This window comes from Mytilus trossulus, chromosome 3, assembly GCF_036588685.1.
Source record: "Mytilus trossulus isolate FHL-02 chromosome 3, PNRI_Mtr1.1.1.hap1, whole genome shotgun sequence".
Lineage (NCBI taxonomy): Eukaryota > Metazoa > Mollusca > Bivalvia > Mytilida > Mytilidae > Mytilus > Mytilus trossulus.
Window position 1 is genome coordinate 86,188,621 of NC_086375.1, and position 26,592 is coordinate 86,215,212.

General features: G+C 32.2%; 2 protein-coding genes across 3 annotated transcripts; one reads left to right on the forward strand and one right to left on the reverse strand.

Annotated features, from left to right (window-relative positions):
- Positions 1–3,404: 3,404 nt before the first annotated feature.
- LOC134712710 (fatty acyl-CoA hydrolase precursor, medium chain-like) lies at positions 3,405–11,270 on the forward strand. The gene is made up of 3 exons (XM_063574530.1): positions 3,405–3,542; positions 6,152–7,705; positions 9,338–11,270. Exons 2-3 carry the CDS (start codon positions 6,156–6,158, stop codon positions 9,528–9,530), a joined length of 1,743 nt encoding a protein of 580 aa, XP_063430600.1. The 5' UTR covers positions 3,405–3,542; positions 6,152–6,155; the 3' UTR covers positions 9,531–11,270.
- A 2,930-nt stretch (positions 11,271–14,200) lies between these two features.
- LOC134712711 (monocarboxylate transporter 13-like) lies at positions 14,201–25,430 on the reverse strand. 2 transcript variants are annotated; one of them, XM_063574531.1, is made up of 7 exons: positions 25,261–25,430; positions 23,830–23,851; positions 22,752–22,876; positions 20,183–20,326; positions 18,881–19,027; positions 16,081–17,466; positions 14,201–14,650 (listed from the first exon to the last, which is right to left on the reverse strand). In XM_063574531.1, the coding sequence occupies exons 3-7, from the start codon at positions 22,852–22,854 to the stop codon at positions 14,493–14,495; spliced, it is 1,938 nt and encodes a 645-aa protein (XP_063430601.1). In that variant the 5' UTR covers positions 22,855–22,876; positions 23,830–23,851; positions 25,261–25,430; the 3' UTR covers positions 14,201–14,492. The 2 variants fall into 2 exon arrangements, with proteins under 2 accessions (XP_063430601.1, XP_063430602.1); XM_063574532.1 differs by lacking the exons at positions 23,830–23,851; positions 25,261–25,430 and adding an exon at positions 23,907–24,115.
- Between the last annotated feature and the right edge of the window lie 1,162 nt (positions 25,431–26,592).

The following is a 26,592-nucleotide window of genomic DNA, read 5'->3' on the forward strand; positions in this document are numbered from 1 at the left end:
TTATACATATTTGGGTTTAGTTTTAAGTGAATTTTTAGATTATAATGTAACTGCTAAAGCTGTTGCAGCTTCTGCAAATAGAGCACTTGGCCTTGTTATAGCCAAGTGCAAAATTTTAGGTGGTGTTACTCATAATGTCTTTTTAAAATTATATGAGAGTGTGGTGCTTCCAATTGTTGAATATGGTGCTGGTATTTGGGGTTGCAAAAATTTTTCTTTTATAAATGCCATCCATAATAGAGCTTGCAGATTTTTTCTTGGAGTGGGTAAATATACTCCAAATGCTGCAGTTGCAGGGGATATGGGGTGGATACCTATCTTTCAAAAACAATGGCAATGCTTAATTCGACTATGGTGAGTTTTGAACAATATGAGTTCTGAGCGTTTAAACAGAAAAATTTTCATATGGGCAGACATTACGAGTAAAAAACATAAGTGTATAAAAAATTGGAATTTTTATGTAAGGAAAACGTTTTCTGAGTATAATGCAGAACATTTGTGTATCATTACAGATTATGTTGATAGTACCTCAGTTGTCAATACTGTTATGTCTAAAATGTTTAGTAAATATGTCGAACAGTGGCAAGGCAATTTACAATCAGAGAAAGCTTTATCTGGTAAAGGGGGTAACAAACTTCGCACATATAATTTGTTTAAGAACAGTTTTGAAACGGAAACTTATTGTAAAATTCCAATGCCATTTTCGCAAAGGAGTTCTTTTGCCAAATTTCGATGTGGTGTAGCACCACTAAGAACAGAAACGGGGAGATTTGAAAAATTAATTTTAAAAGATCGAGTATGTGATAATTGTACGAATGTTTTAGAAGATGAAGCCCATGTTATTTTATCGTGTCCTTTGTATGATGATTTTAGAAAAACATTATTTGATGAAGCAACACATTTTAATAGTGATTTTATGTCTTATGATGATAAACAGAAATTAGTGTTTTTATTTACAGATAATAATATGATTCGTAGCTGTGCCAAAGCCTGTAATCTTATTTTGAATAGACGTAGAAATGTTTTATACTGTAAATAATGTTAATGTCAATATGTTTTATAATAGATGCATTCTTTATATAATTTTTAATGTTATAGTCTCTTATAATTCTGTACAGAATGGCTCTCTTTTTATATTTATATATTTTTACATTTAATGTAATGTTGTATTATATATTATTGAGAGATGAGACTTAAATAAAATATTGAATTGAATTGAATTGCAAAGAAAATGTCTTGGTTGTATAAATTATTAGATCCCAAAATTACTTTCCATGGAAAGTCTTGCTGTGTTGTTATATACCAACATTTGGAGGGGCAGAGTTTTACACTTAAGTCCAGAAAGATTGCTTTATTTAGCTGAAAATGTCAACCACTTTTGGCATGATGTCTTGGGAATGTTTTTCGAAGTTAATACATAAGCTTAAAGCTGATATTTTGGTCTAGTACATATGGCTAAATGAAAACTTCAAAATGGATTGCAAGATGATTTGGAATTTCAAATATATTGAAAATTGTATAATCTTTATTAATGTTCTGGTGTCAGATAATAAAAAGTAAAATTTCAAATATACTGAACTCCGAGGAAAATCAAATTGAAAAGTCCCTAATCACATGGCAAATTCAAATGCCAAAACACATAAAAATCGAATGGACAAGAACTGTCATATTCCTGACTAGGTACAGTCATTTTTGAATGTATAAAATGGTGGATTAAACCTGGTTTAATTGCGCTAAACATCTCACTTTGTAGAACAGTCTCGTCAAATTCCGTGATATTTACAATGAAGCGTGATCTTAACAGACATAATATATGAATAGTCAAATAAAGGGTACAGCAGTCATCATCATGTTACAATCCCGTAATAAATGAGAAATAGATTTAAATATGCAGATTGAAGATTGGAATGCTATTTATTCAATGCCCGTCGTTATAACCAGAAATTCATGTTTAGAAAAAAATCTTTCAATTTAAGTTTATCATAGGATTCTTCAGTGTAATTAATTTTCCTTGAAATGTAAATTAAAAGAAAAACTATGTACATTTTGTTTTGTAATTAGAGAAAATACAAAACTTCTTGCTATCCATTATAGACTGGATTAAAAATCATGGCATTCTCCTGCCTTTTATTGCAAAAGAAGTCATTTTAGGAGGATTTTGTCAACAGTAAAACATTTAATAATATTTTGTTGTTATTCAAATAATATATATACAAAAATGAAGATGTAAGAACATATCCCCACAAAATATGGTGAGGTAGAATATTCAAAATATTGGATTAATATAGAAAAATACTGTGTATGCTCAAAAAGTAAAAATGTATCAGAAATGGCTTCTTTTTTTATCTTTTATTTTTATAATAATCACACGTCTATACACATATCACATGTTAAAATAACACATATATATGAAACATTGATATCAATTACTGTCATTTTTACTGAAAAGAAAAAACATAATTTCACATGTTTCATCATGAAAAATAGAATAATTTCAAAAAATAAACTCTCAACGCAGTCGTGTGTCGCGTCTGTATGAATTATATTTTTTTCATATCATTAGTTAGTAAGGGTAATGAGTGGCAGACCAAGTTGTTTTGCTGAAAAAGGCAATGCGCATATTTCTAACGATTTAAATGATTTTTTAGATAAAAATACTGCTAGGAATTCGTTTTATTGCATGGAATAAGTCACCCCACTCTACTTCCCTTTTTTTCAGAAATTCTGGATCAGCCCTTGATCATAATACCAGAGCTGAAGAAATTGCTTAAGGTAATAATGTCTTTTGTTGAGAGCTGCCTCATTGGCAATCATACCATGTCTTCTAACTATTATATTGTAATCAAGAGAGTAAAATATGACAAGATTGTAATCGTTGAAGAAACACTTCCCCTTTTTTGTTTGACTATAAGACCAATGCGTTTACAATGTTGGAACAGACGATATGTGTAGTTTAATATTGATTTAACCTTTCGATCGTTTTAAATAACCCTGTAGATTTATATAGAGGGTTTATAATATTCACTTTAAATTAAGTCGCAACGAAGGCTTTACTAAACATCGGAATAAAACCATTTCAAGTAGATCAGTTTTATTTATAAAGAATTGTATTAAACAAGGGGGTTCAGAAAGTGAGAGCAACTGAGTTTCAATATAAGAATTATTTCCTGTAGCAAATTATCAGACTGGGCTGCCTGTTTGATAAAGGACAAAAGATAATACTGTTTAAGATTTATCGTTTAGCGCACGTTTACCTTTACGGCTGTCTAATGCTTGTATTGTATTCATTTGTCGCCTTTTTATAAACCTCATCGGTGCATGGTGTTATTAGTGTGGATAAATAATCATTATCGTAATCAGATTGATATAAATTTTAGACGTAATTTTAAGAAAACGAGAGCAAAGATTATTTCCGTTCCCTTTTTCATTATTCATATTTTAGTAGCAGCCTTTTTAAAGTCCTAGCAGTTCAAAATATGGGTCTTTTCACCTGGATAACAAGTGCAAGATTCAGTCAATGAAGTAGCAAAACTTGATAAAAGGTAAGAATAGTTTGTTAACAGAGATACCACATATATATGATGTACTGATCTTTTTTTTTCTTTCTTAAGCGTGTCCATCTAATTTTGAATTAAATTAAAAGTGATTTATACCGGAATGAATATTAAATGATAATGATGTTGATGGGACACTACCTGCATTGCTGGTTATACTATTCAATTTTTATTCTGTTATTATTCTGTATTTTTTTTATATCTATAAAACTATCTGTCACATCAAACAGCAAACTATCCAAATAAATTCTAAAAGTTGAGCATTGATTTTATATCATACTCACATTATGTCATCGGGAGACCGTCGCTCACTATGAAATCAATGCATGGCCGCTGTAATTCTATGGAAAGGGTGTAAAAGAAGATGAATTACGGCAGGGTTGGAGATTATATCATAAGCACATGAATCTTAAACTGAATCAAATGTTACTATTATTATAGCATTGCAAGTGAAACCTTAGGTTATGCAACACATACTGTAATATCAGTAAATTTTAACTCTCTGTGAAATAGATGTATATGCCTATAGATCAAATGCTTTTTTGTGAAAATATTTATGAACAGGTATAAGTTTTCGTATCTTAAAACTATATAATAAGGATTTTGGGCTGAATGTCTCAGCGTCTCGTCCCTACCTAAACGATTCATGATGTGAAAGGTTTGCCGTGTATTCAGGCGTATATACTAAAATAGACGTATTGACGTGACTTCTAAGAACACATGTATGCCTTTTATGTACTAATATCATGGAATGCGCTCAGAGGAAATGTATTTCTCTGAAGGGTTTTGAAAATGAAAAGCCTGGCCTGGTTACAGCTAAAACAAAAACTCTTTGCAGATTATTCCAGGTTGCAAGTTATTAGAAATTTTCAATTATATAGGAACTTTACTTTGAAGCTATATGCTTTTCAGATATAAGGGAATTCATCATCAAGGTGGCAATACAAATTACAATGCTATTTTCCTGCACATATATTATCTCAAAAAACACCACTCCTAACCGTGTATTCAAAAAAGCATTGAATATATTATTGAACCATACACAACTAATACGGAATATACACGGTCTCAGCGCGGTTGCTTTTAACCAATCATATTCCTAGAAAGATACAGGTGGTCAGATAAATAGATTTACATTCACATTAGTTATTAGATAACACAATATAACTGATTGTAAGGAATAATGCAAATCTTGTTTCGGGGAAAGTAGAGAAGGGAACGCAACATAAATCATTGACGTAAAAATGAACAATCTGATGTTCAGTAGTTGTCGTTTGTCGATGTGGTTCACACATGCTTTTTCTTGTTTTTATGCCCAATCTACGATAGTAGAGGAGCATTATGTTTTCTGGTCTGTGCGTCCGTTCGTCTTTCGTCCGTCTGTCCAGCCTCAGGTTAAAGTTTTTGGTCAAGGTAGTTTTTGATGAAGTTGAAGTCCGATCGACTTCAAACTTAGTACACATGTTGCCTATGCCAAATTAGAGATTTTACCCCAATTTCACGGTCCACTGAACATAGAAAATGATAATGCGAGTGGGGCATTCGTGTACTGAGGACACATTCTTGTGTTTATATAGATTATACCGTTGGTTTTCCCGTTTAAATGATTTTACACTAGTATTGGGGTTTTTTTTGGGGGGGGAGTACTTTATAGCTAGCTTTTCGTTGTGAGTCAAGACTCGGTGTTGAAGGCTTGACCATAAAGTTTTACTTTGATAAATTGTGACTTTGATGGAGAGTTGTCCCATTGGCATTCATACCATATCTCCCTATATATATTCAAAGTGAGATTCCATGAGTATTTTGATAAACGGAACGGAATTTGAAAACAGGGAAAATAAAACGACTGTCAATATTTCAAGGATATGAATACCATACATGAACTTATGTCCATAAATATCGGTTTTACAGACGATGGATACATTACTTCAGAACATATGTTTATGACACAGAAATCTTTAACTGCAAATAAAATGAAGGATTTATTACCTGTTAAATTTAACTGTTAAATTCAAGGGACTATTTGTTTCGACCTATATTCGATGGGACGTACCATGATTTGGTGGTATTACACCTATACGACGTTACAAAGTATATCGGTTTTAAGGTATTCTAAAAATAAAAATAATATAATGAAAAACACATAAATCATTAGTTCCAATGTCATATAATGGAAAAGGCATACATATTCCTGTTCCTATGTCATATTATGAAAAAGGCATAAATCATTTCTGTTCCTATGCCATATAATGAAAAAGACATAAATATTCCTGTTCCTATGTCATGTAATGAAAAAGACATAAATCATTACTGTTCCCATGTCATATAGTGAAAAAGACATAAATCATAACTGTTCCCATAACATGCAAGAAAAAGACATAAATCATAACTGTTTTCATGTCATATAATGGGGGGGGGGGGGGGGAAATAAACCAAAAAGGTACACTTTTTGATTTTACTCAAATCTGCACCAATAAAACACTTAACGATAGGCATACATCATTTCAATATTTTTACTCTATTCTTTTGTGTATTTTCGTATAAATTGCTTACTTCTAATTCAAAATGAAAATAAAAATCTGTTATATTCATTTCAGGACAATGAATACCTTCACAACTACTATTTATATGGCTTTTATAGGCTTAGCATTCACAGCAGGCGACAAGGTAGAAACAGCTAGAGTAAACACTCCTTCTGGTCCAATAAATGGACTCAAGACACAAAACAAACATACCGGAATAAACCTTCATGAATTCCGAGGAATTCCATTTGGCAAACCACCTGTCGGACCTTTGAGGTTTAATAAACCAGAACCAGTCGACACATGGACAGATGTTCTTGACGCAACAGAGTTTGGGGCAGGATGCCCCCAGACGGTTTCTGAATACACTCCAGACTTTGCACCTCGTAAAATGTCTGAAGACTGTTTATTCCTTAATGTTTATGTTCCGGGGAGTCTAGATGAGCACCGGAAATTATCCGTAATGGTGTGGATCTATGGCGGAGGTTTCACGGCAGGGTTTTCTAGTCAGTATGACGGAGGATGGATAGCGACACAAGGCAATGTCATAGTGATAACAATTAATTATAGGGTAGATATACTCGGATTTTTTGCTCTTGACCACCCAGCTGCACTTGGAAACTATGGTCTATGGGACCAGAAGCTTGCTCTTCAATGGATACACGACAATATTGAATCATTTGGAGGAAACCCCGATTCTGTAACCTTATTTGGAGAATCTGCTGGTGGATGGAGTGTGTCTTTCCAGTCCCTAATACCTTCTAACCAAGGACTATTCCATAGAATAATAGCACAAAGTGGTGTTGTTAATAGATTGAGTATTATGACAAAGAAACAAATTAATGATAGAACCATTGAACTGGCACAGAAGACATCATGTCCGATCAATGATATGTTTAAATTTGTAAACTGTCTTCGAGATAAAGACTACAGTGAACTACTGGAAGCCACTAATATGGAAAGTTCTATGTCCCAAGATAGAATAGACACCTATCAAACGCCATATTTTGCCGTGGTAGACGGAGAATTGTTCCATGATCACCCAATTACAAGTTTAGATGACAAATCAACAGACGTTGCAAAGTTTTTCAAGTCTCTAGATTTAATTACTGGATATACATCAAACGAAGGACTTGTTTTATCTTTTATAATTTTCCCAAAAATGCAGGAAATCTTTGAGTTTAATGTAACTGAGGGAATTCCAGCTAAATTTATTTGTGAGGGAATGATTGCTCCTTTTGTTGAATTATTTTACAAAAATGATACTGATGTAAAGCAGAAGATGTGTTCCTTTTACACAACTGAAAGTTCAAAAGATGATCAAAGCATGAGAGCAAATCATTTATTCGGTGATATCATATTCAGCCATCCGGCAATGGAGATGCTTAGTTATCACACACGTCTAGGGGGAAAGTCTTACCAATATTTGTTTTCCAAGGAAAAGCACATAGAATGGGGATTTGCTCCGTTACCTGAGTGGGCAACAGGTTCTGGTCATGGCGAAGATCTTCAGTTTATGTTTGATATGCACATCGTCATGCCATCTCTAAACGAGACTGAGTTCACACCGGAAGAAAAAGATTTATCCGACAAGATTATTCAGTATTGGACGTCATTTGCAAAAACCGGGTAAGCATCATTATTCAATTTCTATTATTAAATCATTTAACTTTAAATTCGTTTAAAACCGCTATTGAGGAAATGTATTTTAAAATCTCTTCGATACATGGATGTGAAGCTGAGACAGACTGTTGTTTGGGAGCTGAAGTAGTCAAACTATAGATAGGAAACAGAACTACCTATACTGTTTGTTAGCCAGCTGAACTGACCAGACTGAATGTAAGAAGGCTGAAATAGTCATACTGCATAACTGTATGTAAGAAAGCTGAACTAGCCATACTTTATATAAGAAAGCTGAAGTAGCCCGACTGTATGTTAAAAAGATGAACTACCTAGACTGTGTGTTAGAAAGCTGCACTTACCAGACTGAATGTAAGAAGGCTGCATTAGCTTAACTGAATGTAAGAATGATGACCTAGCCAGACTGTATGTACGAAGGATGCGCTAGTCAGGCTTAATTTAAGAAAGATGAACTAGCCACACTGTATGTAAGAAAGTTGAACTAGCTAATAGTATGTTAGGAAACTGAACTAGCCATTCGGTATGTAAGAAAGTTGAACTAGCTAATAGTATGTTAGGAAACTGAACTAGCCATTCGGTATGTAAGAAAGTTTAATTAGCCAGGCTGTATTTAAGAAAGATGAATTAGTAATTCTGTATGTCAGGACGCTGAATTAGCCAGACTGAATGATAGAAAAATGAACTAGCCAGGCTGAATGTAAGAACGCTGAACTAGAAATGTTGTATGTAAGAACGTGGATTAAGCCAGACTGAATGTAAGAAGTATGAACTAGCCAGACGTTATGTTCGATATCTGAACTGGTCAGACTGTATGTTAGAATGTTGAACTAGCCAGACTGTTTGTAAAAAGATTGTCAAACACGACTGTACGTAAAAGTATGAGCTAGTCAGACTATATTTAAGAAAGCAGAAATATCTTACCTGTATAAAAGCAAGATTAACTAAACAGATTTTTTGTTAGAAAGCTTTACTTAAAAAAACTATAATATTTATAAAAAAAAAGAAAAAGAAAAAAGGGAGATATTCTCTAGAAATTTAAAGATCCTGTAAGCAAAAAGTTATCCACGAAGAGTTTCTTGAAATAATATTATATGTATTGATATATTGAAAGATGTATATCATTTTTAAGGTATTGTGATAAATTACAATCAAAATAGAATGAGCAATTTTACTATCAAAACCAGTTATTTTATACTTCCAAAACAAAAAAGTTTTCCAACGGGTCTGCATATATACTTAATGTTTTGACATGAGAAATATGCATTACCTACTTATTAGATGTTTGTTTTACTTACATCTTTGAAATGCTTTTATTTTTATGTGGCAATATTATTGACAAAAATACATAAGATTTAAATAAATTCGTTTATTTCTGACTCTGTTAATCTTACTTTAAACTTAAATCAAGAGCTGTATACGTTAATAAAAAAAACATGAAAAAGGAACATAGTTAAACAATGCCACATATACATATAGTTATCAAATGAACTCTTGTAATAAGATTTTTAACTTGATTACTTTGAAACTCGTCACTTCTTTACTTAATTGAAAATATGTTCCTTTACATTCAGCGACAAATATTGAATGTGTTTGGATATTCCTTGGTGTTCTTTCTTTTAGGGAACCGTATGGTGGTGATGACGCAATTCCATGGAAACCATTTGACCTAACATCAAGATATTATCTAGATCTCGACACACCAATGGCACTGAGAAGTAATCTAAGTCCCAAAATGGTAGAATTCTGGTCCAAGGAAATACCACCAATAGGACTAGAACATGTGGAGAAAGTAAAAAAACATGACGAATTGTAAAAACAGATTAAGTATTCTTGCGTTGTTCATCACAATCAATTGGTGTTGTTGTAGGTTGTTTTTTTGTTGCAATTAGACATCTTTCTATGCTTATAATCAGTCCAAATGAAATACATTTAATTATTCCTGTGTGTGCGTGTATTCATGCAAACTACGTGTTTTACAACAAAATATGATTTAAAGTTTAAATTAACGAACGTCTGCTCAGTTTGAACAACACAATGTAAATATTTAGTGTAGTGAAAGCTTTATTTGTGATAAACAAATATATTCTTGTTCATGTTTGTTCGTATTCAAGTACTAGTGTATTCTTCTCTCATATGACAGAGGTTTGCAGGGTTTACTTTGTTACTTGTACTTTGTTGAAGCCTTACGTCTCCCTTCGAATTGTTGACATTCAGTCTTTTTTAAGATTATCTTTACAATGACCTTACCGTGATCTGTAATTTGTAAATGTTGTCCAGAGATATGAGACATCATGAATGCAATGCATTGAAAAATGAAATGAAATGATAATATGATTAATAGTTATACCAGAATTCTTTTTTAGTAGTAGGTCGACACGTGTGTAAAACAAAATGTATTTAAACGTTGGTTGAAATTGGCATGTAAAATGTAGAAATAAATATATTTACAATTCTTTTTCTAGAAGTCAACGGTAAGGTAAAATAGTTTGAGAGCTGAGAAAATAGAAACATCTGGTTGAATATAGGGACTATGAATTGTTGGTGATAACACTATCGTCCAGATGTCTTTGTATAGTAGGTCTCACTACGTTTATATAAATCCGCCTCTACCCTTTTTTGTTTTTCGGTCTGCACCCCATTCTTTTGTATCTTTAATATTGAAAAAAAGAATTTGTTGATGTCCTTCTTGCTTGTATCCTTGTTGTATCTAAACAGTAAAGGTTAAGATGAATGTCATCGTCTGCTCTATATCTGCTTACTAAATGAGTATGAACAATTATGTTTAATAATTTTGAGATGACATTTTAGGTGTAATAATATGATTTGCTTAGAATGTTTTGTACGGAAGCGTATTAGCGCCACACATTTTTTTTTTATTTTTCTTCTTAACGCAAACCTTTTGCGTTATTTCGGATGTGATTTACTAGTAGGTAAAAAAACGAAACATACATACAAGGCCAAATCATTATAATAAATATGCATAGGAATAATGGAATGCTTGAAGTGCAATTATACATAAATTAAGACTGATTTGTGCATCAGAAAAGTATAGAATTTAACAAGAAAATAGATACAGTTTAGTATATAGTCATATTTAAATTGAAAGATCAAAAATAATGTCATACAATTGTGAAACCTCCAAGTCAAATAGACAAAATGATCTTTCTGCTTTAAATGAATTATTAATGAAGAAACATTTTTCAGAATATGATCAAGATTCTTTGATAGAAAGTCAATGAATTTTTATTTCAATATAATGAAGTATTTTTAAGATGCTTGGGTAACAATTTGAATAGAGAGAACATAATTTTATTAATAAAATATTTTCATTCTATACATTTATTGCCAAAGGGTAGCTTGTTTGAATCTAACCTACTTTACACAGTTCTCAAACGAGAGCTTAATTTGGAAGTATATTTATATTCGGTTATCGCTATATTAGAAGGGTTGATTTTTTTCTTAGGTATAACCTCAATTTACTCAATTTTCTTTGTAATATATATACTAGTAGTAACATGGATATCGTTTTTGGGAACCTTTATAGTTTGTTGTTCAGTGTTTCGTGTTGAAGACCGTAATTCGACCTATGATGGTTTACTTTTACGAATAGTGACTTAGATGGAGATATTTCTTATTGGCACTCATACCACATCTTCTTATATTATTCTGCTCATTATTAGTCATTGATATGATCTAATTATTCAAGCATTTTACTTTGCAATGACTACAAAGGTGATAAATTTAATATATACAGCCTCCTCCATTAATAACTACTGTTTCCTTTGAATTTTAAATAAGAAATAAGATAAAACAAATGTTTACGTTATAACGCAAAGATTTGGCTTATATCGCAATTGTTTGCGTTATATCGCAAATGTTTGCGTTGAACGCAAAGGTTTGCGTTATATCGCAAAGTTTTGCGTTATTTTACGCAAATGTTTGCGTTATTTCGCAAAGGTTTGCGTTATAACGCAAAAGGTTTGCGTTATTACGCAAACATAGGAAGAAAAATAAAATAAAAAAATGTGTGGCGCTAATACGCTTCTGTAGTTTTGTATTACTTTTTTTATAGATTTTATTTACTTTTTTATAGCTTGTATTTTTGTATAATTAAAGTTTTCTTCTTGTGTTGGGATTATTGAATGAATAGAAACGAAAGAAGCTGTAGTTTATCAGTATTATTATAACCTTGATAATTCAGTTGAAGTCGATAGTTCTGTTTATATTAGAACGAGCACGAATTATTTTTATGCCTCTGTTGTTGGACTGATAGTTTCCGATGAAATCAACAACACAGTAAATAAACTCATCATAGATACCAGGACTTAATTAAAGTCATATGAAACGAGTGAGTGGTGAAAAATAATATTTGTCCAATTCTTGAACCAATGCATGTATACATCATAAACTTAGTCCTCTGTGTACGATTTCATCATTATATTCGCAAATATATCATATAATCGTCAATTTTTTTTCTCTCTTTTTGTTATGATTTAACAAATACTCATTAAATGCCGTGTTTTGAAGCAGAGTTTTACCGATTGTCACCTTATAGTAAACAAATCGCAAAAAGCATGGATATTGAGCACGTGTTTAACATGTATAATCAGATATTTGTTTATTTCAATGACAGATCCATGCGTTTTGTGGTCACCGGATTTTTACGAGGATGGTAAATATGTCGGCGAATTGCTTCCTTGAAGCTGATCGAGACTACCTTGAAGCAAGCAATTAAAAATAAGTAAACTTCTTCTAAATGTGGACAAATTAAAGAATTTTCCTCAGAAAAAAGTATATGTACACAAGTTGTATAATGAAGACTATCCATTTAGTTATAAAAAACATATGCATATTTTTTTTAATTTGAGGTTTCTTATTACTTTAAGTATATACGCCAGACGCGCGTTTCGTCTACAAAAGACTCATCAGTGACATTCGAATCCGAAAAAGTTAAAAAGGCCAAATAAAGTACGAAGTTGAAGATCATTGAGGACCAGTACTTCGTTACTTGCATGAAACTACTGATAATGTGCTATTTAAATTTCCTATTTCAAAATTTTGATATTTTTTTCCTTGGTTTTTTTTTATATGGAATAATCAGCTGTGATTAACAGTTTATATATATATCCTTGGCTTTAGACTACATATTCGGATTGAGTGTTCTTGGTGAAATAGTGTCGGGCACATATAATTAATAACTTGCTGTTTTGTAATTTTTTTCTATCTCCACCCGACAGTCGTCAAGGCATCAGATGTAATGAACAGGTGTGTATAACCTGCTTTGAATGTGTCACACTTTATTATTCTCTGTAGTCAAACCCGACATTTTAAAGGTTGATTAGAAAACAGTCGTTACAGTCATGCAGTCAGTCATTTCCTATTTACTAGCGTCAACATTAACTGCTTGACTCTTTCCGTCCGTCCGTCAGAAAGAAAGAAATCTTTCGTCAAAGTCAAAGTTTCTGTCTTGGCTTCCATGAAAAGAAACACTCGAAATATTTGGTCTGCAGGTTTATAATGTTGAATTGGAACGATTCGAGTATGCAATATTCAGTGCATATCTCATGTATCCACTTCCTGTTTTCAACATTCAATTTACAAGCAAATAAGTTTTCTTAGCATCAGTTAAAACGGAATGGTCAGTTATATATAACCCAGTATACATATAAACACAATCAATCGCGTGCTACGACTCAGACTATACCATGTAATCGTGGTTTTGTTTATTTTAAATTCACTATAAAGTGCACAAGTTTTTGTTAACTTTCTTTGATACGTATAGTACAATTTAAAAAGGGAAAATCCATTATTTGAATACTAAAACAATCTAAACAATTGTATGAACAAAATAATGGGATTTCATTTCTAGCTTCATTTTAATGTGTTAATATGTTCTAGTTTCAAGAACATATATATAATAAAAAAAAAGCATGGAAAGATCTGTAGTGTAAAAATAAGACTGTAAACTTTTATACGAGGTGCTTAATGAATCATTCATTAGAAAATATGCCAAAAGAATTCAAAGTTTCCGATAAAAAAAACGGTTTATTGCCACTACTATTTACCTTTTTATTTAAACAGTATGGTTCCAGACAAAGTAACACTTTCATATAGCCTATCCAAAGACTCCTCTCGACGCAGCCCTGTATGTATGAATCATAGTTTTCCTAGCACAAGTTAGCGTAAAGGGTTATCAATGGTGGACCGGGTGGTGTAGAGAGCGTTATGTCTCGTTTTTTATCGCTGACAATGCTAATTACGTTTTTCAAACGATCTAAATTATTTATTTTACATGAAACTGAACAAGAAATTGGTTTTTATTGGAATAAGTCACCCCTCACCACTCACCTTTTTCAAAAATTATGGATCTGCATGAGGTAATAATGTATATTGTGGAGTGTTGTTGTATTGGCAATCATACCACATCTTCTTACTTCTATATTGTAATCAATGGGGGGAAGAAATTTTAGTAACAGTAGTAGGAACTATTTCTTTGTTATTTGTTTGACTATAAGATAAATGCGTATAACATAAAACCGGTTAACATAATACTGATAAAAGAAACGTCTGCAATGTCTTAAGTTCAACCTCATCAACTGTGTTTTCTTCAGTCCATTCAGTTTGATATATATAACGTCTACGACCAACGAAAACGCTACAAAGAAACGTCTGTCATGTATCAACTTTAACCTCAGCAAGCTGTGTTTTCCTTGGTCCATTCAGTTTGATATATATAACGCCTACGACCAATAAAAACGCTCCAAAGAAACGTCTGTCATGTCTCAAGTTCAACCTCAGCGAGCTTTGTTTTCCTTGGTCCATTCAGTTTCATATATATAATGTCTACGACCAATAAAAACGCTCCAAAGAAATTTGCAAATCCAAAGAAAAAGAATGTAGCGTTGTAACTTCCCGTCAGATCTCTCAATGCACCTGCAAATACAATTTAAAATACTTGATTAGAATCTAAAACTTTTAAAAGTGTAATGGTTTCATTTTAATTCTTGTCCGGTAAGAAAAGGAACAGATTTTTACCTGTAAAGTTAGACCCACGATCTCTGAATGTCCGTAGGTGGAAATATTGAGAGGCAACCATCGATTTACTGATGCAGCGAAAATGATGCATCCATATTCCTATTGGACCTTACTTGAAACCAAATCAATAACCGATTTTTTATTACTTCGAAAATCCGGTTAAAACCCTACATAATGTATTTATTGGTGAATGGTTTGTGTCTAGGAATTGTAATCAATCAATCAATTGTATATCTTAATATTTTTTCTTTTATATCGTGTACGTTAAAAAATGTAAAGCTAGCAAGCGTAATAAATGATTTGATTAAGAAATAATTCTTTCATGCCATGCTCTATGCTCATTTTAACATGGATAGGCATTATATTTGTTAATATCTTAATACCGAGCGTTAGCGAGGTATTAAATGTTTACAAATATAATGCCTACCCATGTTAAAATGAGCATAGAGCATGTCAGGATAGAATTATTTCGATTCTAATAGGAATATTTTTAACTTTTGTACTTCGAAGCGGACCTATAGTAGACGCTCGAAATGTCGCCATTTTGATTTGATGAACAAAAACGTTATAGAAAAATCAACAGCTTATCAATAAAAACAAAACCAGAAACACTAAAACTTACTTCTAGAATGTTTTTATTTAATTTCCTAGCGAGCAACAACAACAAAAATGTCCCTTTTGATCTCTGGCGTTGTTCAAAATTTATCTGACGTTGCAATTTCAATTGTGACGTCAATCACGTGCAGCCCATGTTCTATTCAAATTAGAACATGGCTTTGTACCCAAAGCTAAAGAAGAACGTCATATTAGAATTGATTGTAGGTGGTTGAACGCCGCGTTAGCACAACAAGGCTATATCGCGGCGTAACAAGTGGAAATGGATCACTGATGTTGGTTTCCTTTCATATTCATGTGATCCCGTTATATGGGAATTCAGAAATCTCAGAAACTTCACACTTCAATGATATTTACTGTGATTGTTAAGAGAATAAGTTCACATGTTGGTAAAAAAAATACATTTACTGTAAGAAAATATTGTTATGCCAGAATAACCCAACGCTGCTTTCGTCCGCAAAACTTTGGTAAACATCCAATGTCTTCTGCTTATTATAGAAATGGAAGTTAACACTTCGCATTTACACTGAACTCAAAAATAACAATTTATATGTAAATCATTTTCAAATCATGATACAGATTTTTTTTCTACGCTTGTAACCATGGCCTTAATTTCACTTTAAACAACGATCTTCGACGACAAGACAAAATGAAGAGTTATTTAGATATGAATGTCTACCCGCTAATTTAAACTTTTTCGGTGAGCCACTTACCATTGAATGGTCCAGCAATTCCAAAAAATATGTGTTGGCCTCCAGTCATAAGCCCAATAGCTTGGCCAAACCGTTCCGGTTCGATTATTTCTGACAAAGTAGATGAATTAATAGCAAACATAGTTCCTCCGATGAGTCCATATATCACAGAATATAAAACAAGCGACCAGAATTCAGTATAAAACGGGTTTAAGCAATTTATAATACCACATATAATCAATGCAATAATCATGATTTGTTTTCTACCAATATAACCATGATCTGCGAATATTCCACTTCCTGCCCGACCAAATATGTCTATAACACTGGAAATAGATATGATAAGACTAGTACGGGTTTTGTCTATCCCGTGGAAGTCTGCTAGCGGGGGAATAAACATAATTGGATATAAACAACCAATACTTCCCGATAAATAAGCTATAATAAATAAAGTAAATCCAATGTTTCTAAAAATTTCACAGTTGAACACATAACGAAGAACGGATACAAAGCTATGTTTCGTTTCTAAAGTTGAATCTACTTTATTAACACTCTCATCACTTATTGATCTAATTATTTCAGCTGTATTAATATCATATAAATATTCGCTACTTAAATAATGTTTTCTTTTCGTCTCGGAACTTCCCAATTTTTTAAGTATGTTTCCTTGAGATGAACTGGTATGGTGGTTTAGTTCAACTAAACTTGGATCCATTTCAACTTGCATAACTTCCGATTCTGTTCTTGAACGCATTCGTTGTAGCATTGCTTTTCTGGCTAAAGGCGAAAACGAGTCGCCTGTGAGTGATCTTGGACGGAATCCGTCAGACTGATCATTATTTTCTTCTAACAGTGATTTTGTTTCTGGTTTTCTAGTGTCACTAAATTTTCGTGTTCTTTGTTCTGATATTCCCACTGAGTTTTTTGGATCACTTATTTTCCTAGTTCTATGTTCAGGGCTATTTTCATCACTTATTTTCCTAGTTCTATGATCAGGACTATTTCCATCACTTATTTTTCTATATTTATTTTCTGACCTATTTATACCATCACTTATTTTTCTAGTTCTCTGTTCTGGGCTTTTACCGTCACTTATTTTTCTCATTCTCTGATCTTTGTTTTTATCATCACTGATTTTACGGTTTCTTTTTTTAATTACAACACGATAAAAAGATTCTGGTCGCAATAAAGCACCAGCCATAACTGTATGAAAATGAATTCCCCCAATTATGAGGAAGGCTCCTCGAAGACCATATGTATCAATAAGTAGTCTGGATAAAGGTCCCATTATAAGACCACCAAAGCTGACACCACTCATAGTTATTCCGTTCGCTAAACTCCTTCGTTTGTCAAAATACTTTCCGAGTACAAACAAACATGGTCCGTTTATTGAACCTATGGCAATGCCTGTAAATAAACGAAGTCAAATATAATGCAAAGGAATAGTCAATACATGCAAGGCTGATGACACATAACAACGGAACATACAATGATTCATAATAAAATTAGTATGAAAACAACAAACTGTGTCAGGTCAGGCAAAGACATAAGAGAATGCACCATCTAGTTATAAATGCATGCAGTTTTTCACAAAAATCCTCATCGTATTTTTATCATTGTATCTATGAGATATTTGGGCTAGTGCATTGATTGTTTGGTTAAAGGAGTAGGTCCGGTAAGGACCGATTTTGGCCTCAAATTTCAGTTTCACCTGACGAAAGATTTTGACCACTTTTTAAACACTTAAGTGTCTATTTCATTTGATTCAATTATTGTTTGTGAAAGATTTAAACTCTTTTAATCATTAAAAACGATCCGATTTAAGCTAAAATAAGAAAAATCTACCAAATATGCGAAAAAAATGTCACTTTTCAGATAGTTTTTGTCAAAAATGAAAGTGGCCGCATTCGTGTTCATCCTAAATCTTTATATATGTTATGTATTATCATCAAATACAACTTCCATTTCAATATTTTGGATGAACACGAATGCGGCCACTTTCGTTTTACACGGAAACCGTCTAAAATTTAACTTAAATGCTGGAATTGTGAAGATTTCAGTAATTTAGCATGACTTAATGATGCTAGTACTCAATATATGTGCATTGTATTGTCAAAAACAGCCAATATTTATGTAGCAGAACCATTCTACTATCCAATAAAGAACTAAAATTTTACATTTTAACAATTTTGTAAAACTGCTATATTTTGGGGCCAAAAAGGGCTCTTACCGGACCTACTCCTTTACAGTATTTTTAAACAATTGCACGTAAGAGTATTCCAAAAAGCAAAATAATTAAAGCATCTAGAAAATTTAAGAAGTACACATATATTATGGAAATCAATATGCAACAAAAAACATGATGATCAGGGAAAAAAAACTTACTACTAAAATACTAGTAACATAAAAAAAAAAAAAAGGCATATGTCTCTACAAAAAGACAATGAAAAATAATGAGTCATTGATGCAAGCCTCCTAGAACGTCAGCAAATCTAATAAACTAATAAATAAACAACCAATGAAACAAGCATAAAACTTTACACTGACAAACATAATTGGAGAGAAAAACAATCTATCAGCTTGTCAAACCATTTGCAGCACAGTGGGTGCACAATATTTTGATAACAATACTTTAGACTTGAATCTTTTTTTTTAAATACAAAATTTGATCATTTGAGACCAGACCATAAAAAGAGGTAACAAGAGCCTATGATGATCCATTAACATAAATAGAATGTTTTCTTAAATAGAATATAGGGAAAAACTACAAATAAGAACGACTTTCTTATATAAAATATACAATAAAACGACTCAAACTTACCGACTAAAATGCTGTGAGAGAAAATGAAGAAGTAGATACTTTGAGCGAATGTATTACATATTAATCCAAGACTTCCAATGAATCCACCAGTCATTATCACCTGTCTCGGGGTCAGAAACTTCAGTCCTATTGTCATGCTTAGGAAACCTGAAATTCACAAATAAATATTGTACTGTGTCAGTGAACGTACGACGTACAATTGTTTCTCTATTTTGAGATTTGAGTGCAAACTGAGTTAAAATTCTCCAAAAAAATGCCCTCACAATGAATGACACCGTTATATGAAATTCTTTGATACGATATAATTCTGTATCGCTTTCAACTTATATGGGGACGAAGTCCCCAATTACGGTAGAAAAATCAATAAAAAAAAAAAAAAAAAAAAATCGGGAAAATTTCCCGACTGAATATTTCATTGTACTAATGAACTCAAAATCGTTAACGTTTTTTTCAGATCTACTTCCTGTTCCGGTTTTCCCGCATTTGCGCATATATCTGTCTTGTTTGCATGAGACTTTGAAATAAAAATTATATTTATCAGTCTAGTAAAATATAAGATTGAATCTCAATACATATTCAAATTTAATAATTGTTTGATATGATAAAAACGTTACCTGATGAAAGCGTTTCTTTTGTTTACATCGAATATGACGTCATAACTAAAAGAACGTCACAGCTAATTCCCTAACAACAGAACCAAAATCGGGAACGTTACGTACGGTATTTCGGTTTCTTTCATCAGCATGATTGAATTAAAAAAAAATACATACAGACTTCGTCCCCATTCACAGGTTATGCCTGCCTCATATTATTGAGTAACTGTGAGTACTTTTCTTTGATACGATATCATTCTATACGCTTTAAACTCGCAATGAGTGACTATGAGACTTAAAATAAAATGTAGTGTATCATTCTGTATCGTTTTTAACTTACATTGAGTACCTGCAAGCAGTGAATTTCTAGGATATGGTAAGGTTATGATTCTTTTCAAGTTCACCTTCAGTAGCTGCGAGCATTCTTTAACATGGTGTTAATTTGTATCTTTCTGGATTGTTGTGTGTCATTAATTGCGAGCATTAATTGATATAACATTTGTCTTTGATAAAACCCTTTTTTTTCTTTTTTTTTCTTTTTTTTTCCTTTTTTAAAGTTTAACTTCAGAAATGTTAGCATTTCGTTATATTGCATTATTTTGCATGTATGATGGATAGTTTGCCAACGAACCATTTTAAAGATGACTTAATGTTAAAAAGAAAGGGGCCATCATGATCACGTGATGTGTATTAATTTCTACAGACCTACCGACGACACTACTAGTAGCAAACTGCAATCCAATTATAAGCGACGACGACGTTGAGTCTGTGTTATACACTGTAAAAAACTCTACCATATATATACCAAAAGATCTCAAAATGCCGCCAAATGTTACGAACAGTATGAACGAAGCTGAAATACAAAAGTGTAATAGTTAACATCATGTCTATGCGCAAAGTATATACTGAGATATATTCCAATAATATGAAAGCATTACTGATAAAGTATAATAGAAACTTACAAAAAAAATCAAATATGGTTTTAGTACAGTTCTTTTTTTTTTACTATATATTACATGACGTGAGACAAAACAATGCATTACAAGGCTTAGCATACCACTAGTATAAAATTGAGAATAGAAATGTGGAATATGTCAAAGAGACAACAACCCGACCGAAGAGCAGACAACAACCGAATGCGACAAATGGATCTCCAACGCAGCGAGAAAATCCCGCACCCAAAGGTGGTCCTCAGCTGGCTCCTAAATAAAATTGTGTACTAGTTCAGTTAAAATGGACGTCACACTAAACTCCCAAACCATTAAATGAATTCAAATTATAAAAAAAACTACACGGAAAGGCCAGACTCTCCTGACTTGGAACGTATTGTGTTTTCTTACCACAAAACAAACATGTCTAGGCCGTACGGTGACCTATAGTTGTTAATGTTTGTGTCATTTTGGTCTTTTGTGGATAGTTGTCTCATTGGCAATCATACCACATCTTCTTTTTTATATATTCAAACTGTATTTGTTTTATGATTGTTCTTGATAACATCAATAAAACAATGTATACTGAGAGTGAGTACTGTAGACATTATTAAAACCTACAGTAACATTAGTATACAAAAGTTTCAATCAACTTTAAAATCACATATCTGATTGACGATAATGAACATGTTGGATCTTTGGCAACATATTAAATTGTCATAACGTTTATAATTAGTCTTCTTGTTAAATTTGTAATAAAAGTGATACTAGTCATACAAATTGTGAAAACTAAAATTTGTTTTATATTAAAGTTACATTAAAAAAGAATCTAGTTATACCAATGAAGGCAAACATTTGCTCCGCTTGTTCAGTTCATGTCATACATATATTCATGACAGCCATTTTGGACTACTTGGTAAGAACTTGCATGGCAACTTTTGACCTGACACCAATCATGACAAACTTTTGGATTTCTTGTTAAGAACTTGCAATATTATCATACGAATGCTGATAACCTTTTGGACTTTGTAATGATAATAATCTACACATCCTTTTGGGATCTTGTTAAGAACTTGCAATTATACCAATCATGACAATCTTTTAGCCTTTGTGCTCAAAACTTTGATGACAACTTCAACTGTTCAGACCTAAACATTATACCAATCCTGACAACCGTCCAAAACTTATCAATATATCAATATCTAAAATATTAAGTTGAAGACTTGTCATTACACCGACAAGTTATATTTGAAGGTAATGTAATGTGTTGCCATGTACGAAAAAGGTCTTGGTTGATATGTAAATAGGGTGTAGTTCTCGATTTCTGTATTATTCGGTCTCATGTGAAGAATTGTCAGTGGCAATTGTACCACATTTTTTTTTATGAAAGTCTTCCTTCCTAGTGTCACAGCTATTTGATGATAATATAATGAGCAACCTTGAATATCACATTTTCCGTAAACAATTGCATCAGACAATAACATTTATACTGCAATCAGCTAATTTACTGTACAGATAAAGCTATACGTATAAACGTTAGCTTTATACGTCAATGACCCCAACTGACCTATAAGCCCCGCCTCCTTATTGTATTTCATCAACAACATCACGTCACGACCATGACAACGTAAAGTAACAATGGTCAAACTTTTTTCAATTTAAACTTTTATGTCTTCAAATTGGTTATTTATATATCATGTTTATCAAATGTTATTAATTAAGTTCATTTTCCCTTTCTAATTCCTTAATACGCCAATGTCTTACCACCTGGACTACGCTCATAGGTAAATACCCCAAAATGGTACCTCAAGCGGGACATTCCAAACACTTTTTTTAACAATTTTTGTTACATGTTTTTTTTCATTTTTCATTTTTTTTTTCGATTTCAGTATAAAAACAATATACGTAAAGTGTCTTGAAATATGAAATTTATTTGTATTCGGCACGAAACGGGAAAATGCTCGGTAGAACCTCGCATTTTCCCGTTTCTAAGCCTCATACAAATAAATTTCATATTTCAAGACACTATACGTATATTGTCTAATTATCATGCATGATGACACGAGGTCCCACAAAAAAGTGCACAGGTGAATTAAATAAAACGGGATAAAAATCGTGTTTTCATGATTTTAGCTAAAAAAATGTAATTATAAGTATTGAATACTTCTATTTGAAACTTTATAGGGTTGTAAAAGCGTTGACCGTGCGTACATTTTTAGAATGAAGCGCTTCCGCGCTTCATACAAAATGTACTTCGGTCAACGCTTTTACCACCCAATAAATTTACAAAAAGAAGCATTCAATTCTTAAAATAAATGTCATTTTACCTACCATAACCTTTGTACTAACCTAGTAGAACTACCCAGGACCACCCACAATCAACAGGATGGGGGAATTCCTTCACTTTCTCTTTACGTTTTTTATTCATCGTCGATGACTTGATGACAGTCATAATTTTGTAATACCGATTTCGTCTAAGAAATAGAAGAAGAAAAAATGAAATGATGACATTTAAATGTTGGAGAAAAATTCGTTATCATAAAAAAAAACTACACATCATTGGCTGTCATATGTGCTATTTATGTGAGCAAACAGAAATCTCATGGAGCCTGTGATTCAATGGTGATAGTTTGTTTCTTTGTGTCATGTTGATATTTCGTTCATTGTTTTTATCAGGATGTAATTTTTTCTATTTTAAATAGATTTATCTTATCATGTCGGGATCTTCTATAGCTTGCTATTGTTCATTGTTGAAAGGCGTATGGTGACCTATAGTTGATAAACTCTATGTATTTGGGCTATGGTTTTGGCAATCGTACTTATGATCTCATTATTTTCATATTTAGTCATTTTGATTTAAACGGTTGTCAGGATCGTCATTACGAATATACTTATTCTTAAAAGGCCCTTCATCCAGTCAATCCTATAGTATATGCTAAAGTTTGGTTTGCTCAAGGTAGTGCTTTTCTCGGATTGGTTTATATGACGGTTTTCTGTTGATTATGTTGTTGTTTGTTACTCATGTCATACTTGTGGGTTTTTTTTAGTTTCTTTTTTCGTCATAAAAAAGGTTTGTTTGTGGTTTTATTTTAATTGTTCGATAACTCGGCAAGCGAGACCACAAAACTATGAAGTAGTCCCAAGCCTACTGATATTAAATCATGACGATTTAATTTTTATTGCATTTGATGCCAGATTTCAAATCAAATAAAAAATGTTTTAGCATTGAAAGTAATTTTAAATTAACAAATTGATATTTATCAAAAAGCAACAGATGCAGTGATTGAAAATGTAACAGTATAATTTCAATCTTTTTAAGTAAACTTAAGCCTTAGACCTTTTGTCGTTATCGTATATATATCATACAATGTTGACTAACATTGACCGACATATATTTCATTCAATCAATTAACTTTATCTCTCTTACCTGATCGGGTCTTTGGATGTAACTGTAAATAAACACACATTATTACATGTAGAAAGGTTACAATATATCGTTGCAACATAACTTACTTCTTGCATACTTGTCGAGGGTGCACTGTCCGTGTTGTCGTTCATCGGTTGTTGACCCCAATATTGTTATCAGATATACCTAGTAATTATCCTTTAGATTTTTTTCCACATAATCATCTTTGTTGGATTGGTATATTTACGATATTACAAAAGTTAAAGCGGTCTACATTTTATTCATACTAAATATTTAAAAATTGAAAGGAAAACGTGTGACTATCAATCAATACGACCCTGATAAATAAACCGTACATGCGTATACACGTTTTTCTAGTTTTTGATTTTATCGCTTTTCCTAATTATTTTTTTACAATTTTACAAAGGTTCTATTGCTTTTCAAAGCCTGCGTATGTTTTACTCATATATCAGCATAACAATGTTTATAAATCTCCAAATTTAAGAGAGCAAATGTTTGTTCTTCCCTCGCCGGGATGCGAACTCGTGAGTTTTGGATATCGAGACAACAAACATATAATACATATCAATTCATAAATTCAGTATTAAAGCATACTATATTTTTTTTAATTTAAATATGGCCGTTAGTTTTCATGTTGGAATTGTTTTATATTGTCATATCGGGGCCTTTTGTAGCTGACTATGCGGTATGGGCTTTGCTCATTGTTAAAGGCAGTACGATGACCTATAGTTGTTAATTTCTGTGTCATTTTGGTCTGGTGTGGACAGTTGTCTCATTGGCAATCATACCATATTTTCTCTTTTTATATTATCAACCTCGATAACCCGCCCCCTTTTTTTTTTGCATAAAGAAAAATGTGTCAATCAAACAGATATGTTCTGATATAATATGACATATATAATACCTCTTGACGTTTGCAGATACTGACCCAGGATTTTATGTAAGGGGATGGGCGCTCCTGGTCATTTGGGTATTATATGCGACCTTATGTTGACATAAAATTGGCTGTAATGTGACGTTGTGTTTTTCTCTCTTTTAAAAGGGGGATCGCCTAATAACGAACTGCTGTAAGTGTTGTTTTTCCCTGTCATTCTGGTTTGTGTTTCATTAAGGACCAGACACGTTTACATGGTATGAGCCAAATCTCGTTTCTCTTATTAACTCCATTAGAAACCTGAATGTGTATGTGGATTTATAATCGGATGAAGACACTCATAGATAACATAATGTGTATCATGGCCATTTATACCTGTATATGTGTGGTAGACAAATACTGCATTTTAAACTAATCTATTTATACAGTAATGTGTTTATTATTTTGTTTTAAATTAAAAAAAATACATGATCATAAACAGAAGCATTTATCAAATATTCCCATATCGAGGGCGACGACATTATCAACATATTGAATATTCATATTTATCTACTTACTGGAACTGTAAACATTTCCGTGGTATGCCTCCTCTATTTACATATAAAATTGCACAACATATTTTTACACTATAACGCGAGAGAGAACAATGTTAAAGAAAATAAGGTCATCCCTTTTAATCACTGTATTTCTTTCTTGAATAACTAACAAAAGATGAAAATGATAAGGTTCGAAGTTCAATTTGTAAAGTAAAGAGCAAAGATATCTTATCTTATTGTCATAGCATATTTGTTGATTGATTGATAATCAGACAGACAAAAGGCAGTCAATATATTAATTTAATCATGATAGTGAAGAGAAAGGTGATTGATTAGCTGATTGATTGATTGATAGGATTTTGGAAGATTGATTGGTTGATTAAATGGTTGATTGATTGATTATTAGTTGATTGATTGATTGATTGATAATTAGTTAATAGATTGATTGAGGTAAAGCTTTTCGTCTAAATTCAGCTACCTTTTTACCGAACGATATTTAAGTAGATATTCGAAGTCAAGATCAGTCTAGTATGGTATTCCTTTTTTTAAGTTTGTGTTCGATGTTATCAATTGAGACTTGTCGCATAGACACATGTTGTTGAAAATTGTTGGTTAATATCTTGGTTTCTTTTGGTTGTGTTTGACCTTTGTTTGCTGTTTCATTGAATTCATTTCCATATTTAAGGGCAATGACTCATTCGAAGAGTCGGTTGAAAATTTACTCGTGTTGAATACTTGTAGATCTAATGATTTATTTAAAAAAAAAAAGAAGATGTGGTATGATAGTCAATTGCACACTACAGACCAAAAGACGTAGAGATTAACAGCTATATGTCATCGAACGGCCTTCAAAAATGAAGAAAACCCATTCCGCATAGAAAGCTATTATAGCAGGGCCCCGATATGACATCTGTAAACTAGTTCTCTTTCTAAAACAATAACAACTAATAAAAAATCGTGTATCATGCTAAGACAAAACTATCATTTAGAACTTATCAATGCAGATAATTTTAAGTGTTGTTATAAGTTCTTGGTATACATATAGTATTTCAAAGTATCGTTGGATTTTAAGAACGTGTATTAATTTTGTGCAATGTGTATTATAAGCCAAATTGATATAGCTGGGTATTGATTGTTCTATGTTCTTCAACTTCTTGTATAATATGTTACAGTACACAGCTACTTTTGCAGAGGTACTATTTTCTGTACTAAAAACATGCAGTACTGGAAATTTACTTTTAATATTTAGTTCTATTTCTTCACTTTAAAACTATTGTAATATGTAGGTACTTGTATTTTACAGTACTTGATTTGAACAAAATATTTTGGTACAGAAATAAAACAGTATTCCAT

Excerpts from the sequence above, each read along its gene's own strand:
- LOC134712710 (XM_063574530.1), top strand. The coding sequence starts at position 6,156 with ATGAATACCTTCACAACTACTATTTATATGGCTTTTATAGGCTTAGCA. Across the intron at positions 7,706-9,337 it reads ACGTCATTTGCAAAAACCGG|GGAACCGTATGGTGGTGATG; the intron begins GTAAGCATCATT and ends TCTTTCTTTTAG.
- LOC134712711 (XM_063574531.1), bottom strand. The coding sequence starts at position 22,854 with ATGACTGTCATCAAGTCATCGACGATGAATAAAAAACGTAAAGAGAAA. Across the intron at positions 17,467-18,880 it reads CTCTCACAGCATTTTAGTCG|GCATTGCCATAGGTTCAATA; the intron begins GTAAGTTTGAGT and ends GTTTATTTACAG. Across the intron at positions 14,651-16,080 it reads AATTGCTGGACCATTCAATG|GTGCATTGAGAGATCTGACG; the intron begins GTAAGTGGCTCA and ends TTGTATTTGCAG.